This window comes from Mesoplodon bidens (assembly GCF_964165515.1).
Source record: "Mesoplodon bidens genome assembly, chromosome: 10".
NCBI lineage: Eukaryota > Metazoa > Chordata > Mammalia > Artiodactyla > Ziphiidae > Mesoplodon > Mesoplodon bidens.
The window spans coordinates 52,717,940-52,736,858 of NC_138172.1; the positions used below are offsets into that span (position 1 = coordinate 52,717,940).

At 46.9% G+C, this 18,919-nt stretch overlaps 2 protein-coding genes across 2 annotated transcripts in view; both read right to left on the minus strand.

Annotated features, from left to right (window-relative positions):
* Window positions 1-2,243: 2,243 nt before the first annotated feature.
* The window catches only part of CMTM7 (CKLF like MARVEL transmembrane domain containing 7), a gene marked incomplete at its 5' end in the record, with an annotated part of 47,460 nt that continues 30,784 nt past the window's right edge, over window positions 2,244-18,919 (minus strand). Inside the window, 4 exons of the mRNA XM_081245813.1 lie at window positions 2,244-2,831; window positions 4,415-4,496; window positions 6,999-7,097; window positions 11,773-11,946. Of these exons, the coding sequence (XP_081101939.1) occupies window positions 2,818-2,831; window positions 4,415-4,496; window positions 6,999-7,097; window positions 11,773-11,946 (369 nt within the window). The 3' untranslated portion in view covers window positions 2,244-2,817. The remainder of the gene's footprint in view (window positions 2,832-4,414; window positions 4,497-6,998; window positions 7,098-11,772; window positions 11,947-18,919) is intronic.
* Window positions 13,909-17,750, minus strand: LOC308623443 (UDP-N-acetylglucosamine transferase subunit ALG13-like). The gene is given in 3 exon segments (XM_081245814.1): window positions 13,909-14,923; window positions 14,927-15,001; window positions 15,267-17,750. Coding segments are annotated over 3 exon segments (2,757 nt in total). The 5' UTR covers window positions 17,736-17,750; the 3' UTR covers window positions 13,909-14,710.

Below are 18,919 nucleotides of genomic sequence, written 5' to 3' on the forward strand. Positions count from 1 at the left end.
GAACACACTTGTGGGGCTTTCCTGGTGGCGCAGTGGCTGAGAATCCGCCTGCCAATGCAGGGGACACGGGTTCGAGCCCTGGTCTGGGAAGATCCCACATGCCGCGGAGCAACTGGGCCCATGAGCCACAACTACTGAGCCTGCGCGTCTGGAGCCTGTGCTCCGCAGCAAGAGAGGACGCGATAGTGAGAGGCCCACACACCGTGATGAAGAGTGGCCCCCGCTCGCCGCAACTAGAGAAAGCCCTTGCACAGAAACAAAGACCCAACACAGCCAAAAATAAATAAATAAATTTATTAAAAAAAAGAAAAACAGAACACACTTGTTTTCTTCTCTGGGCCTCCTGCAGACACCAGGGCTACCCGCCTGTGGAGGAAACCAGCTGGCACAGGCTGGCTCTGGCCCCGCCCTGCCTGCCCCCCCAGAGGACCTGGACTCAAATCCCAGCTCTAGCCCTAACCTCACTTCCCCTCGGCTGTCTCCTTGGGTCTCCCTACTCCACGGCCCGATCTTCAGGATAGATGCGCTTCCTAGCAGGGCCCTCAGAGAAAGAGGCAGTGCTATGGCTGCACGCCACCTCCTGCAGAGAGAAGCACAGCTAAGCTGTTTTCCAGAGCCTCTCTGAGCAGCAGTCTTTCTTGTGGGTGGTGAGAAAACACCTGTGCAGAGGCCTGCTGGACACAGGGCACCAGCCCACTGTCCAGCCCTCCTCCCCAGGTCTCTGCTGGCCAGAAGCTGCCCGCTCATGGGAGATGATGTGGGCAGACCCACTCTGGTCTCATCTCCCAGTGTCCCTAGTGCCCCAGGTGCCAACACCCTATCCCGGGCCTGCAGTGGCCACGATGAGCCAAGGCTGGCTCTTGGTCCTTGGGGCAGGTACCTGACTCCCATCCTCCCGCCATGGGTCCAGTCTTCCCTCCTCTCACACCTTGGCTTGGTCCTGCCTGGCTGGGTCTGCTCAGTGGGTCACCTCCCCGTGCTGGGACAGAGTTTGGCTTACGCCTGGGCACTCCCCCTGGGTGAGCAGCCTCAGAGAGCACCTGGTGTAGAGAAGACACACACATCCTGCAGTCTGTATCCTTTACACTTGCGATGCTTAGCTGTGAGAACACGGTGCTGGCCTCTGCTGGGCTGTGGTGCCTGCTGTGGGGTGTGCGTAATTGGACCTCTGCCTTCCTCCATTTCCCAAGTAGCTTTGCAGCTACTTAGGTGCCTTAGACAGAAGGTCCTGCCTTGCTTTAAAAAAAGAAAAAATCGTGGTAAAATATACATAACATAAAAGTTAACCGTTTTAACAAATTTTAGCTATACAGTGCAGTGGCATTAATTACATTTAGATTATTGTGCAGCCATCACCACCGTCCATCTCCGGAATGTTTTGTTCTTTTTTTTGGCTTCTCGGCATGTGGGATCTTAGTTCCCCGACCAGGGATCAAACCTGTATCCCCTGCAGTGGAAGCACGGAGTCCTAACCACTGGACCACCATGGAAGTCCCAACCAGAATGTTTTCATCTTCCCAAATGGAAACTGTACGCATTAAACACTCACACCAGGGCCCCTCCCTCCACACCCTGGCAACCAACCACCATTTTACTTTCTGTCTGTCTGAATTTTGCCTACACTATGCACCTCATGTAACTAAAATCACACAGTATTTGTCCTTTTGTGTCTGGCTTATTTCACTTAACATAATATCTTCAAGGTTCATCCATGGTGTAGCATGTATTAGAACTGCCCTCTTTTTAAAGGCTGCCTGTGTTGCTTTTGAGTCTTGTGTAAACAGTACTGGCTTCCACCCTTTATATCAATTTACTTTGAAAATACACAAGGACTTCACTGGTTTCACAGTGGTTAAGAATCCGCGTGCCAATGCAGGGGACACGGGTTCGAGCCCTGGTCCGGGAAGATCCCACATGCCGCGGAGCAACTAAGCCTGTGCGCCCCAACTACCGAAGCCCGCGCGCCTAGAGCCAGTGCTCCGCAACAAGAGAAGCCACCGCAATGAGAAGCCCGCGCATCGCATGGAAGAGTGGCCCCTGCTCTCCACAACTAGAGGAAGCCCGCGCCCAGCAACAAAGACCCAACGCAGCCAAAATTAAATAAATAATTTATAAAAAAGAAAATACTCAAATCTTGAGAGGCCAGGACCATCTGCACCCTCTGCTCCTCTTACCTCCAGTGGACCCCCAGGTAGCGCTCACTTCACAGCATTCTTCTAACTTAGTAAGAAATCCTTCTGCAATTGGCCAAGTCAACATTTTATTTAAAAACACACGAACACGTACACAATGGTAACAACAGGAAAGGAGCCAAGAGCTCCTATCTGGGGACAGGCTGACCGCATGGTGCTCCCGTAAGCCTCACTTTAAGAAAGAGGGTACCTTCAAGACCAGATTTCCAAGCGAGATAAATTAGGAGGTGGCTGTGTTTTCACAAGAGGATTTAAGGCAGCGCCCCTCCCCGAGGGCTGGGGAGAGGGGAAGGGTTCGGCAGAGTATTCAAAAACCACCCCTTCACCTTAACGGGGGGAGGGGGGCATCAGTCCCTGAGGCGGTTCTAAAGCAGGAGGGAGAGATCAGATTTCCCTGGAGGCTGCTTTTCTTTCCCGGACGGGGAGGAATATGCTCCGAGGAAGTGAAGAAGGCTGGCGAGAGAGGCTGGACCCGCTCAGGAGCCGGAGGAAGGGCCCGTCCCGCACCCACCGGCCCGGGGACCCAGATCCCGGTCTCTCCTGCGGCCGCCGGCTCAAGCCCCTCCATCCGCGTGGGTCACACGTCCTGCAGCGCCTCCTACAGGGCTGGCGGGCTGTTAGGGCATCAGACGGCGGCATCTGGGGAAGGAAGCGGCAGAGTTGGGAGAGCTCGGCCGGCAGGGCTGCCCCACGGCTGCGCATGCGCTGCCTCCCCCCGCCCGCACCACCGCCCGTGGCAATGATGATTCATCTCCCTGCTCCTCTCCACCCCAGGCCTCTTCCTCAGAGGTACTGTAACTTCTTCAGCTGTTACCTTTGGCTCTTCCTCCGTAATTTTACCTAGTATATGTATACTTACACTTACAGATTACTTTTAGACATTACCTATTAACTTTTTCGCATTCTTTTTTCATCATTCATTTTTTCTTAAACAGCTTCACAGACATATAATTCATATACCATACAGTTCACCCATTTAAAGTGTTCAATTCCGCCGTTTGCACTATATTCACAGAATTGTGCAGCTACCCCAATTTTAGAACATTCTCATCACTTCCAAAAGAAGCACCACAGGCATGTGCAGTCACCCCTGTATCCCCTCCCGCCAGCCCTAAGCAACCACTACCCTACTCTCTGTCTCTGTGAATTTGTCTATTTTGGACATTTTTCCTAAATGGAATCCTACAATATGTGGTCCTTGGTGACTGGCTCCTTTCACCTAGCCTTCTGTTAGCTTTTTGCCAGTGGAACCATTAAGATTGAAGCGCTGCTGTGGCAACCTCTCTGCTGGGCAAGGTAAGGTGCTTCGATATTTTTACTGTATTTTTAAAAAACAAAGAAAAAGAAGAAAGAAAGGAAGTGCTGGATCAAAGAAAGAAGTAAATTAACCGAAATAGCTGGTTTGACTTTCAGCAATTCTATTTCTAGAAATTTATTCTAAAGATAAAAAATATTAAGTGTGTGTATAGGGATATATTTACAAGGATATTCATTACAGCACTGTTTAGTAGGAAAGAATTTTTTTAAAAAAAAATAAAAAAACAAACCTAATGCCCCCAAATAGGAGACAAGTAAACTACGGCACCGACATGCAATGGAGCCAGTGCAACACCGTGGAGCCATGAAGGATGCCAGAGAAGGACACCTAATGATGTGGAGAAAGTGCCTGATAGGAGGCTAGGTAGGAGCAGAAGAGAAGGTTACAAAATAATACATCAACTCTGATCCTTTAATAAATGCACATGTGTTGGGACTTCCCTGGCGGTCCAGTGGTTAAGACTCCGTGCTTCCACTGCAGGGAGCATGGTTTTGCTCCCTGGTCGGGGAACTAAGATCCTGCAAGCCGCACGGGGCAGCCAAACAAACAAAACAAGCACATCTCTCTATATATACTCAGAGAGGAAATGCAGGAGGGATAGACACCCAGCAGATACTATTTCTGGGTAGTGTGATAATGGTTTTTCTTTTTAAAAATTTTTTTCTTATTTCGATTTTCTGTATGTATTACATTTTATTTTTGTCGTTAGGAAACTCATTTAAAGAAAACGCTTGGCCATCAGAGACGTAGATGTTAGGGTGCCCCTGGGCACTGTGGAGACGAGACGGAGCACAGGGTCCTCTGCAGCAGGGTGGTTCCCTACTGCCGAGCTCCAGAGCCTGTGTCCTCCCGTTCCTGAGCAGAGGGAACCTTCTTGGTCATCTGTTTTCAGACCAGAACTCACCTGTCGACTGGGTCACGCACGAGATCTTGTAGGACAGCCACACGCTCGCCAGGCAGAGGAAGGTGGCCAGGAAACCGAAGATCTGCACGGGAGAAAGGGGGCAGGAAGAGCCCAGGCCAAGGGCAGTCACTCGGGCAGCCCTTTCTGCTGCTCATCCCTGGGCTTGTTTCCTATACCAGCTGTGGCTGGGAGGGAGCTCAGGGACTCAAGTGACCCGGCCACCTGTCCTCGTTCAGGTGTGGAGGTGACGCCCGGGCCCTGGCCGGGCCCGCAGCTGGGACACAGTCAGGCCTCCGGTCGCCACCCCTCGCCTCTTCTCTAGGCAACTACCTGCCCACGCTCGGGTTTATGTTTACAGCCGAGCTGGGGCCAAGCCACCGCACTTTAATTATCCTGGGCTAATAAGACAGAAAAAGGAGGAACAGCACACTTTAATTTGGATTTTTAACACATTAACGTTCAAATGGATTTTCTTGGTGTGGTACCATCATCTGCACTTCATCCATAAAGGCTTTCTGTCTGGCTGGCTTTACAGCTGTGTTGGAGCCAGAAGCTGAGGCCCCAATACCTAGTCTTAGGTTTGCATGTATTTAAGTAACATTAGGCTGAAATAAGTTCAGGCAGCGCTCCTTTCCTTTCTGTGCTCAGCTGTGAGCGCCTAGCGCAGAGCAGCCGCCTCATTTGTGATAAGGAAAGGGCCTCACGGTGGCTCATTAAATGATGGAGCAAGAAGCAGGCAGGGACTCAGGTGTCTTTGCCTGGAACTTGGAAGCCTGTAGCCTCTCCTGACTTGTCAACAACATTCGCAGCTGCAGCAGCTAACACTGACTGAGCGCTTACTTCGTACCAGGCAGTGTTCTAAGCCCTTTAAAGGAACCCGCACAGCTCTGCCAGGTGGGCACGGCTGTTACCTCTCCGCCCTCATTTTTCAGCTCAAGAAACCAGGGACAGGAGGTCAACTCTTCAGCCCAGGAATGTGGAGCCAGCAAGGGCCAGACCAGAGATCTGAGCCCAGAGTCCACCTCTGCTTGCCTGTTGCCCAGGTGTCCTTGGGCCCTCCAAGTGCACGGCTGGGAGCTCCCTGAGGTCCAGCCCAGGAGCAGCCAGACCAAGCGCAGGATTATCCAACCTAACTGCTGGTTTCCACACGTGGCTGCCCGTCACCCCACCCCCGACCCCGTCCATTGCCGTGGCTCCTTTTGCACCAACTGTCTGCACCACATAATCAGCCTATTAGAGCCTGTCCTGGCCTCTCATTGTCTGTTCCACACAATTAGCACATTATACACCATCCCAGTCTCCAACTGTCCACACTGCATAACTGAACAGTTTATTATAGGGCTACACAATGCTCTTCGGGATGACAGTGCCTTGTGTGCTAATTGTTTCATGTGCCCTGGCCTCCTAAGCTAGATCACCACTTTCTCAGCAGCAGGGACCATGTCTTTTCATTTCTTCTGGCCCCTCGCCCGGCCCATGCTTGGTCCTAGGCACAGAGATCGTGTATGACAAATGGGGTTTATTGGGATTCCAGGGCTAACATTGTAATGTGCCACCTCAGTGAGGAAACCCAGTGGGAATCTCCCCGCGTGGTCCTGAAACACAGCGGGTGCCAAGCTCTTCTGTCCCCCCTCCGCCAGCCTGCCTGCAGCTGGGCAGGGGGCAACCATTCCTCTTCTTGGAAACTGCCTGGGGAGGGGGGGAAGGTGCTTAAGGGGCACGAGTGCTCAGGGGTTTGGCTGCCCCTCCGCGGTGACCTTCTGCCCCGTGCAGATTCCACCCCTCCGTGGAATTCCACGCACTCACCCACTCTTGGCCCAAAGTCAAGAGAATTTTGGTACCGTGTGGAAGTGAGTGACTATCACACAGAGAGCTTTTCTTAAAACTCGTTTGAAAAGTGAGGCACATCAGTTCTGGCCTACAGACTTCCAAACTGTAAACAATTAGCTAAATCAGAAATCAGATGACACCAATCTATAGATCTTTTTACAATAATGTATATACACATATGTGTATCTGTGTGATAAATATATATCGCTCCCATAGCACTGTTTTGTCCACTTCCATGCTACTTCTATTCAGGTTAGCAGATGTGTCAGTTTTCACCTATGAAAGGTACAGGAGTGTTATCTCCTGGCTTGAATACTGTTAAAAGTCAGGAATGGCAAAGCTAGGACTCATGGCAGATTATCACTAGCTGATCACAGTAATGTTCCCCTGGGCTGGAAAAAGGCATCAGAACCTTTCCCTGAACGGGGCTGAGACAGCCATGAGCAAATGACCAGAGTGAACATGAGAATTAAAACCTACTTGCCCCCTGATTTAAGGAGTGGCTGTAAGAGAAAGAGGCCTGGGCCGCTGGGGCCATTTGAGTTTGTAACAGCCCTGCCCATCCACCTTCTGACACCCTCCACCGTGGGCCCAAGTTTAAGGCTCTTTGGAGACCACTGCTGGTGGATCAAGGTCCGGACTGATTCTGAGAAAGAAAGGCCCCAGAGAACAACCCCTTTGCTGCCCTGAGAGGAAGAAAATGAGCATTCGGAACAGGAATTCACTCCTGCCGCCTCCCGGAGAATGTCCTCACCGCTCCAGCCACCAGTCGGCTCTGGTTGTAACTCTTGGAAGCTGCCACGATGGACGCGATTAGGAGAAGCAGGGTACCGATTAAATAGTGCAGGAGTTCCTGGGGGCAAAAACAAAGCAGAGCAGTGGGTAGGGAGCTCCACTCCTGGTTCTCAGAGGCACCTGGGCGTCAGGAGAGATGAATGGAAGGGAGGGAGTGACACTTCCTCTTCTCCCTGTAACACCCTGGCAGGAGCAGCGAAGCTCACTGGCAACGAGAAAGGAAGGCCAGCCAAGATGAGGCCACACAAGAGAGAAAAGACGCCAGGCAGGCAGGAAGAGAGGCGACAAAGAGAAAGGATGCTTCTCGGGTGAGGAGAGATGTCCCCTAAGGACCACTCCACTCCTGAGGTCAATCTGTCCACGGTACCTTGACCTCCGGCCAAAGCTACTAACAAGCAAATGAGCTGCTTCCAACTCCAAGGATGGAGAGTTTAAATGAAGCTCCAGCTCTGAGAAGCAAAGCCCCTTAAAAATATGTGTGCCTTCGCTTCTGCTTCAGAGAAAGTTCTGGGCTAGCAATGTGCTGGTTTTGGTGGCTGCCTGGAGGGTCTCCCCATTCCGTGAACAAAAGTTCTCCCAGTTCTGTCCTCATTTTGTCTTCCCTCTTCTTTTCTGTTGGAAGTGTGCCCTCAGGCCAGACTGCTGAGGGGTCTGCAGGAAGGGCTGACTCCGCCTTTGCTTCCCTTGGGTCCACAGGGGCATCCATGTCCACCCCATTCACTCTCCATGATAAAATGGGGTCTTTGCAGGCCCTGGATGAGGCGGGGCCTCTATCATTTGACAACAAAGGAATGCTTCGCCTCATCCTTTCCCCTCCCCACAAATGCCAGATCAGAGGAGAACTGGGGCTTAGGGTCACTGACGGTGGGGTGTGCTACAGAGAGAAATTTATAGCTATCAAGGCCTATATTAAAAATGAAGAAAGGTTTCAAATTAATAACCTAACCTTTACCTTAAGACATTGGAAAAAGGAAAGCAAACTAAACCTAAAGCAAGAAGAAAGAAGGAAATAAAGATTGGAGCAGAAATCAATGATACAGAGGACTGAAGAAAAATAGAGGAAATCAATGAAATCAATAGCTGGTTCGTTGAAAAGGTCAACAAAATAGAGAAACCTTTAGCTAGACTGATCAAGAAAAAAAAAAGAAACATTCAAATGACCAGAATCAGAAATGAAAGACAGATGGGAATTCCCTGGTAATCCAGTGGTTAGGACTCAGTGCTTTCACTGCTGGGGCCTGGGTTCAATCCTTGGTCTCGAAACTAAGATCCCACAAGCAAAGAGCTGTGGCCAAAAATAAGTAAAAGCGGGGACATCACTACTGGTTTTACAGAGATAAAAAGGATTTTAAAAGAATACTATGATCAATCATATGCCAATAAGTTAGATAACTTAGATGAAATGGAGATATTCCTAGAAAAACATGCTACTGAAAATGACTCAAGTAGGAATAATCTGAATAAAATTTATAATAAGTGGAATTTGAATTAATAATAAAAACACTACCCACAAGAAACGCTCAGGACCAGGTGGCTTCACTGCAGAATTCTACCAAACATTTAGAGAAGAATCAATTCCAACTCTTCCCAAACTCTTCTAAAGAACACAAGAGGAGGGAACACTTCCCAGATCATTCTATGAGGGCAATATTACCCTGGTATCAAAACCAAAGACATCACAGGAAAACTAAAGACCAATAATATATCTTATGATTACAAATGCAAAAATCCTAGCAAACCAAATCCAGCTACACATAAACTGAATTATACACCACAGCCAATCAGAATTTATCCCAGGAATGCAAAGTTAGTTCCACATGTGAATATCAATGTAATATGCCATATTAATAGAATCCTGGGGGGAAAACCTACACGACTATCTCAATAGACAAAGAAAAAGCATTTGACAGATTCTAACACCCTTTCATGATGGAAACAACAAAGCAGGACTAGAAGGTAACTTCTTCTATTTGATAAACCTCCTACAAACCCCCCACCTAGCATCATATTTAATGATAAAAGATGAGTGCATTCCTCCTAAAATCAGGAACAAGATAATGATATCTGCTCTTGCCACTTTAATGCAACATTCAACTAATTTCTTGCAATGAGCCAAGAAAATGAAGCAAAAAGCATCTAGATTGGAAAGGAATGTAAAACTGTCTCTATTCACAGATGGTACGCTCTTATAGATAGAAAATCCTAAGGAATCCACTAACAATCTATTAGATCTAATAAATGATTTCAACAAGATTGAGGCTACAAGATCAATATACAGAAATCAACTGTATTTCTATCCACTTGCAATGAACACTCCAAAAATGAAATTAATAATTACATTTGAAACAGTATCAAAAAGGGTAAGATACTTAGGAACACACTCAACAAAAATAGTATAAAACTCATGCTCTGAAAACTACAAAACATTGTTGAAAGAAATTTTTTTTTTTTTTTGATGGTATGCTGGCCTCTCACTGTTGCAGCCTCTCCCATTGCGGCGCACAGGCTCTGGACGCGCAGGCTCATGGGCCCAGCCGCTCCGCGGCACGTGGGATCTTCCCAGACCGGGGCACGAACCCGCGTCCCCTGCATCGGCAGGTGGACTCTCAACCACTGCGCCACCAGGGAAGCCCAAGAAATTTTAAAAGATCTAAATAAATGGGAAAACCTCCCATGTTCATGGATCATGACTTAATATTGTTAAAATGGTAATACTCTCCAAACTTATCTACCGATTCAATGCAATTCGTATTAGAATCCCAGCTGACTTCTTTGTAGAAACTGAAAAGCTGATTCTAAAGTTCATACGGAATGGCAAAAATCCAAACAATCCTGAAAAAAAAGGACATATGGGAAGACTCACACTTCCTAACTTCAAAACTTACTGCAAATCCATAGTGATCAAGGTAGTATAGTAAGATCAATGCAACAGAGTTGAGAGTCCAGAAATACATCCATGCATTTGTGGCCAACTAATTTTCAACAAGCTGCCAAGACCACTCAATGGGAGAAAGAATAGCCTTCCCAACAGATAACTGGGACAACAGGATATTCACAGGCAAAAGAATGAAGCTGAATCCTTGCTTCATACTATCTACAAAAATTAACTCAAAATGGATCAAACACCTAAATGTAAGAGCTAAAAGTATGGAAGGCTTAAAAGAAAACACAAAGGTGAATTTTCATGATCTTGAATTGGCAATGGCTTTTTAGATATTATACCAAAAACATAAACAACAAGAGAAAAATATAAATTAGATTTCATCAAAATAAAAAACTCGTCCTTTAACAGATACTATCAAGAAAGTAAAGACAAAAAGAAAAGAAAAAGAAAAAATCATGGGAGAAAATATTTGATAAAGGACATTTAACTAGAATATACAAAGAACTCTTACAACTCAATAATAAAAAGACAACTTAATCAAAAAATTGGCAAAGGATCTGAAAAGACATTTCTCTAAGGAAAATATACAAATGGCCAAAAAGCACATGAAAAGATGACTAACATCGTTAGTCATCAGAGAAATGCAAATCAAAACCACAAGCTGTAACTTCACACTCACTAGAATAAAATCTCAAAGTCGGAAATAACAAGTGTTGACAAGGATGTGGAAAAATTCGAACCTTTATACACCACTGCTAGGAATGTAAAGTGGTACATCCACTTTGGAAAACAGTCTGGCAGTTCCTCAAATAATTAAACATAGTTACCATGTGACCCAGCAATTCCACTCTTAGGTATATTCCCAAGCAAAATGAAAATATGTCCACACACAAAATTTGTACACAAAATGTTCATAGCAGCATGATTCATAATTGCCAAAAGGTGGAAATTCATAATTGCCACATGTCCATCAATGATGAATGAATAAACAAAATGTGGTGTATCCTTTCCATGGAATGTTAGCTATAAAAAGAAATGAAGTACTGATATATGCTACAACATAGATAAACCATGAAAACACTCTACTAAATGAAAGAAGCTAGTCACAGAAGACCAAATATATGAGTCCATTTATATGATATGTCCAGAATAGGAAAAGTTACAGAGGCAGGAAGCCAATTAGTAGTTGCTCAGGGCTGGAGGTGATGAGGGATAGGAGGTAACAGCTAAAGGGTACAGGGTTTCTTTTTGAGGTGATGAAAACATTCTAAAAATGACTGAGGTAATGGTTACACAAGTCTGGGAATACACTAAAATTCATTGAATTGTACACTTCAATGGGTAATTGTATGACATGTGAATTATATATAAATAAAGCTGTTTTTAAAAAGAACAGAGTGGGAAGAAAAAACCCTAGCAACTTCTGACATGTTTCCTCAGACTCTGCCAGTCCACTTTAGCTGACAAATCTTATCAATACTCACACAGTGTAAATACCCATTACCCCTATCAGCGTCTTCCCTCCATGTTCCTCCTCCAAGTCACACACACACACAGACCATCGTCTGTCACTTGAGAAAACAAGCACCGAGGTGAAAGGCACAGCCTTCTTGTAGCTGGAAGGTGAGTTTTAGAAACCAGTGGTGAGTTTTAGAAACCAGTGGGACATGAGGCATAGAAGTCCACCCAACAGTGGGAAATTCAGAGCTGAAGCAGCCAAGGATGGTGCAGGAGGCGGGGTAGGCAGACAGGACGGACTTCGTCAGGTCTCAGCGCCCAGCCAGCATCCTGACTCCCAGCCAGCATCCTGACTCGTGCAAGCCGAGAGCAGGCCCGGCCACTCCCTTACCGACAGGGGCCAGCTGATACAGGTGAGCACGCGGTACAGGCGGAAGAGGTGGACCAGGTAAAAGGCGAGAATCATGATCAAGTTGCAAATGGTGACCACTTCAAAGTAGCTGTAGGCACTGTAGCTGGTCCACAGAGAGCTCCTCACGCAGATGAAGGCAATCAGCAGCGAGACCTGGGACGTGAACACAGAGACATCAGAGAAATGCCCACCCAAGATGGGCACCCAGGGAATGAACAACAAAACAACAGAAACACAAACCACCACAGGGAACCGAGGAGCTGCCACGATCCAGGTTACCCCATCAAAAACTGGCTGGAACAGTGCAATTTCCCACAGTACAACCTTTTGAAACACAAGCCGTTGTGAACGCTGAGGACGGCAGGGAGTGGTCTGTTCTCTGAGGTCCATGTGCCGGCAGGATGCATCCTCAGGGAGAAGGCAGGAATTCTGGAAATAACCAGGCAGGACCACCTCCCTTATTTGCTGGACCTCCACAGAGTCGGCGTGATATTGAACCCCAGGTTTCCCATTTTAGGTTGAACTGAAGGAAGTTGCCAATATTTGACTGTTTTTGACCCACCAAAATGTCAGTTCATATGTATAACCTACCAGCTGGCAGACAGTAAGTTACTGTCAATGAAAAATCAAATAACCAGCAAGCTAAGAAGAAAGGAAAGAGAATTGTATTCGGGCCAAACTGAGTACTATAACCTGGGGAACATCAGAAGCTCTGAGAGCTGCTCCATTGATCAGGCGTTAGAAATGCAGTTTTATATATATTTTTAATAAATTTATTTATTTATTTTTGTCTGCGTTGGGTCTTCGTTGCTGCCCACGGGCTTTCTCTAGTTGTGGCGAGTGGGGGCTACTCTTTTTTTTTTTTTTTGCAGTGTGCAGGCCTCTCACTGTTGTGGCCTCTCCCATTGCGGAGCACAGGCTCCGGACGCGCAGGCTCAGTGGCCATGGCTCACGGGCCCAGCCGCTCTGCGGCACGTGGGATCTTCCCGGGCCGGGGCACGAACCCATGTCCCCTGCATCGGCAGGCGGACTCTCAACCACTGCACCACCAGGGAAGCCGGGGGGGGGGCTACTCTTCGTTGCAGTGCATGGGCTTCTCACTGCGGTGGCTTCTCGTCGCGGAGCATGGGCTCTAGGCGCGCATGCTCAGTAGTTGTGGCGCACGGTCTTAGTTGCTCCACAGCATGTGGGATCTTCCCGGACCAGGGCTCGAACCCGTGTCCCCTGCATTGGCAGGCGGATTCTTAACCACTGCGCCACCAGGATAGTCCCACAGTTTTATATATTTTTGAGACAAAGAAATTATGTATCATATTGACAGGTTAGCATTGTGTACACAGTTCCTCAAGTGTTTTTTTTTTCAATTATGCACGTAGAGACAAACTTTTTAGTCAATGCAACCCCTTATAGAAGATGAAAAAGAAATATATTAATCATAGAATTACAATGCTGGCATGTGAAGAAAGGGGCCAGCTTTTTCTCAAAGGTTGATCTCATCCTCCTGCTTTGAGGAGGTCTGGTTAATGTGTAATGCAGATGCACACTGCCCATGGGGTAAGGCCTACCACAAAGGGGGCATGTCATTTGTTGTTGCTGTTTTTGTTTGTTTTTTTCTGTTTGTCCTGCCATAGAAAATTTACGAATTTCCTCATCGTTACCACTTACTGATGCTTGATGTACACGATCTCCTTGAGACTCCCCACAACTCTGCCAGGTCAACAAGATCACCCCCATGCTCATAAGGGGAAATGGAGGCACACAAGCCTCCATAATTAGCTTAAGGCTACGTCCAATGTAAGCTGCGGAGGCACGATTTGAACCTTAGTCTGTCTGATTCCAGGGATCGTGTTCCTCCAAGTCACATGCAGCTTCGCCTTCCAAAGACTGTGAGCCCTCACCACAAACGACCTGAGGAAGGCAGATGTGCCATCAAATGTGTGGGAATCCTGGCTACAAGGTGGTGCTTGCTCCTGCCTGGGCCTGCAGTGAGAGCTTGCTAAGTATATTATTACATGAATGAATGAGTATGCTGAATTAATAAACTAATGACCTAGTAATGAATGAACAGATCAGGTCAATTATTAGCAACATAAGAATACCATGGAAGGGCAGACTGGAAGAGGGGAGAGAATATTCTGAGTTTCTGGGAAGGCCACTCACAGAGAACAAAGTCTTGTTCATCCCACACAGGGGATCAACCAATAACACGCAGGTGTTAAATGTACATAAAGTCTCAGGGTCTATTTTATTTTATTTTATTTTATTTTAATTTTTTTTCAATTTTAAATGCTAATTTTTATTTACTGCTAAATGTGCAAAGGACACCAATCCTGTGCAGGAAAATGGTTACATAAATCCAATATTAAACAACACCACATGGGATAAATCTAAAGCAGAGCGCCATGTGCCTTCAGAACTGATTAATATCACAGAACACAACTCAGTTCACACAATTCTTAAGAAACCTGAAGAGAACTCTCACTTAATATTAAGCTAGTTACTCAGAAGCAAATGCGCTTGGTTTTGTTGTTTCATTTTCTAGGAAAAAGTAGAAGTTTTTCCAATTTTGCATGGTTTAATATGATGTGTGACATCGGAACCAAGGCAATAGTTCATAAGATTTACTCCATTTATCAATTGGTACCATCAGCTAATACAAAGTTGACAAGCTGGCTAACAGGAAAACAGCTGAATACAATGAAATATGCTCAAATATGGGGCTACATGTACATTCATCTCAATGTCCTTATTCACAACCCAAAGAAATATTCCTTTATTTTAAAGAACTACTTTAAATGAAAAGATAAAATAATCTTAAAAACAGATACAACAGTAACCACTCTAACCACTCTTAAACATTAACATAAAACACTTTTTAAAAACCAAACAACAAGAAAAATGGCAGTGCAAGAACACGTCATACTACTGAATCTTCCATATGCTGAGGTACATAATGAGAAGGTGAGGGAGGTGAAGCAATACAGGCAAGTGGCCCAGGACTCATAGCACCACGAACCTGAGAACCAACATATGCAGCACTGACTGGATGCCAGGGGGCAACACAGGGATAATCTGGCACAACAGGAAGGCAGGAATCAAAACCTGGCAAAGGTCGCTGCCCATAGGGATCTCACACCACTGGATAACAGAATGCTCCATGAGGGGCAGAGGCAGGGTCAGCATTTGGAAAAGTACCTGCAACGGTGGGAGGACGCTGTGAAGGAGGAAAGGTTTCCACACTAGAAGCCCCTTCGAGGGCGGAGACTGCTGGTGGCGGAGAAGGGGAGCTTCGGAGCTGATGGGGCGGGCGGGGCTGGGAGCTGGAGTTCGGGCTTCAGTTGGATCCCAGGGAGAGGACTGGCGTTGTGCGCGTGAACCAACCACGGCTAGCCGGGAGGGAGTCTGGGAAAAGTCTGGACTTACCGAAGAGGCAAGAGACTTTTTCTTCCCTCTTTGTTTCCATGTGCGTATACATCTGCCTGGGTGCCACCTTGTCTCCCCACCTCACTGTATAACTGAGGAATGGTTTGATTCACCAGAGGTGGCGGCTCAGTATAGACTGGGTAATTCTCTACATGAAGCTGCTGCTGCATCTGCGGCACACAGACCATGGAGTGCCACAAGCTGCGGTGATGGCACTGCAACCCCAGATTGAAATAGTGCTGCAAAACGTTTGCATCTTGAGGCAGATCACTGCCATGTGGATCACAGGAATAAGGGGGAGGTAGTGGTGGGAAGTTTGAGGCGTCTGTCACCTCAAGGGGAGGAGGAGGAGGAGGAGGAGGAGGAGGAGGTGGAGGTGGTAGACAGGCAGCAGCGGCGGGAATAGGAGCAGCCAGGTATGGATAGGATGCTGGCCTGCCCTGTGTAGGCGGAGATACAAGTAGAGGCTGTAGAGCACTCTGTGAGGACACTGAAGTGGTACCACTAGCTTGATTAGCTGCTGCACAGTTAGGCAAGACTGGAGCTGGAATAATATTTGCACAGGAAGCTGCAACTGCCGCAGAATTTACCATCACCACCTTCTGGGGGTAGTTGTATGAGGTAACTGTATCATGAGGAGACAGAGAACATGGTCTTCTATCCTGAAGAGACAAGTTTGCTGTAGATTCAGTTGTGCTGTAAACACCTGAAGTTTCATAGTCTTGTTCTGAAGGATAAATATATTCTTCATGATATCCCCCACTGTCACTCTGGCCATCACCTTCCTCTGAATTCAGAGTCTGTTTGCCTGAGCTATGTCCTCGCCTTGCAACATGGTATCTCGAAGTAGCAGGAACCATTGTAGAGGGCCCTCCAGGATTAGGTAAAGCTGGATAAGACGTCTCATCCCTTTCTTCAACTTCATAAAAAGTAATGGTTTCTTCCAAGCCCCTGGGCATCTGTCCATTCTCTGGAACAAAGCTAAACTGGCACTCCTTATTCATACAATGCATCTGGCGGTGACTACGTCTAAAGGAACGAGATCTATAGGAGAAGTTACCATAGCTCTCGCAGCACCTTCTACCCGAGCCAGGGTAAAAACCAACTTTAGGGCCTGCCATGTTGTGCCTGTTTATAAAGCGACGTGAATCCCTGGGCGTCCCATATCCCCGACCTTGTCCCTGAGATGAATGTTGAGGATGAAAACGTCCATTAGACATAACACCGCCAGCTGTCTGTGAGCAGTGCATTGGAGAGTCATGCCCATAACGCATACTGTGCTGAAGCCTGGGTGGGAGGAGGGGGTCTCCCCTGCTGTAAGTCATAGTCATATAAACCTCTTTCCCTCTAATTTTCTTGAACATCTTCCTCCGTTGCTTCATGTCCATCTCTGACATAGCCATTTCTGGGACACAGCCGCAGGAAATTTTCTGGTAACCTCTTCCTTTCCTACTGGGTGTAACATTCCAGGCAGGAACAGGTGTTACTTGGGTAAGTGGTTTTAAGTTAGCCAGTGGAACAACATGCTTTTCTGCCAATTCTTCAACGAAGACTGTTACAGAATTGCTTTCATTTCCAACTTCCTGAATATGAGCATTATAATATCTTCCACCTGATTCCAAGTGAACCTGACATTTGTCTCCCAAATAGTACTGTCTCCCAGCATACTCCATATAATCAGATTTTTGAAGTTCTTTTCTGCTGTCCAGCCAAACATCAAATTCTACATTACGATAGATTTCTGGATCCAGGGCTTTGAGCACCTTACAAGGGAAGAGCATCTTTGATGGATTTTCTGGAGACTTTGCTTCTTCTGTTCCTTGATTGTACCCCTCTGGTATATTTTCAACATTGCAGCAGGCACCCCACTCTTCAGTCCTATCCTGAGTTGAACTCTTGGAGTCAATATGGACATTCCCACTTCTAGTCACAGCATTGTTCCTGTTCTTCTTGGAACCACTTCGAAACAACTCAATTGCAGTCTTCAACTCTTCTTCATCCACAACAAACACATCTTTATAGAGAATTTCATACAACACAGCTTGACAAATAGCTGCACTTGACTGAAATTGTTTTGAGTACACTGAATCATAATGACCATTACTTGAACAGCAGAGTAGAATCTTGTCTTCATAGCCATTATCTGTGACATGAGTTGGAGGCCTGCCAGGATAGCGATAAAGAACGAAATCCCGATTATAAATTAGAGAAAGAGCTCTTATTTCCATATGGCCAGCACCTTCCTTGGGATCTCCCAACCGTTCCAGGTATTTCTCAAAAGATCCCTCCACATAAGACTCAAAAGTTTGTTGATTTTCTCTCATATATGAGACACAAGCCTTCCTGATTTCCAAGTGATGGACCTGGCTGCAAAACAACTGCTCTGAAATAGCCCGAAAGAGGCAAGAGGCATCCTTGGCAGTCAGCTTTCGAAACAGCCCTAAGCTGCCTAAATATTCATCCATTGATGCCTCATTCAGAGACTTCTGGCCGCAGTACTTTTTCCATCCCTTATGCATTGTGCACAGGGGGTGGAGTTGGGGAGGGGGAGAAAATAACACAGGTGTGACAAGAAGGAAAAAGCAGGGTGCAGGTAGGAATGGGTAGCAGTGACAGGGCTTGCTTATGCAGGTATCCAGAAAGCAGCCCAAAGTCTAGGCACGAGAAGGCAGTTGGAGTCAGCGCTGCAGAATCTTGGCACTTCTCAGGAGCAGGAGAAGCAAAGGGCTGGTCCAGGATAAGGCGGGACCCTGTGAAAACAAGAGGAAGAGCCGATGCTCCTACGAATAGAGAACTTGACTTGAGAAGGAGATGTGGGAGCAAGAAGGAACTTGTAGAGCTACCTTGTTGGGGAAGGGTGGGATTCTCAGGGTCTATTTTAAAAGCACAACTAATTTAGGACAAAGGTTAAATATTTCACACTGCCTCTTTCCTACAGAACAGTGATTCTCCAAGGGTGTGTGTGTGTGATTTCGTGTCCTATGGGACATTTGGCAATGTCTGGAAACATTCCTGGTTGTCACAGCTGCAGGGGGGATGTTACCCGCCCTCCACAATGCACAGGATAGGCCCCGTAATACAGAACTATCAGGCCTCAAGTGTAGCCTTCAAACTACTGTCCTACTGTGGAGAAACCCCGCTGTAGAAAATTGAGTCTGCAATGAGAATTAGATCACGAAATGGATCTAACACTGGTTAAAGTGGCTAACGCTAAAAACTCTATTTTCCAAAGCCCCTCACTGCCAGCATTCTACCAAGGTCCTCGGGTACAGGGACACCAGCTAGCAAAGAACACTCAGCTTGAGCCTAAAGTGGGCGTGAAGAGTGTTCTGCTTAACAGATCAAAGCAGAAGAGTGTGGCCCTGACACACAGGACCCTCAACATTTGCGTATTTCCCTTTGCTAATGAGCAGCATGAGGATTTTCATTTTTTCAGTTCCTCTCCAGCCAGCCGGCCACAGTGATATAATGATTCACACCTTGAGGTTGTTATAAGCCTCAAAGGGAGGCTTTGCTTCACTCAGGAGTATGCATGATGGTCAGAGCTCTGCTGCCCTATAAGCCCCCATTTCCAGGCCTCGTCTCTCTGGGGAGTCTGGGGGGGTCTCCCCAGCCTTGCACTGACCCTCTCACACACACTGGGGCATTTTAACTCAAGGCCTGCCTTAAAATGCAAATAACCCAGGATTATGCAGTAGATTTC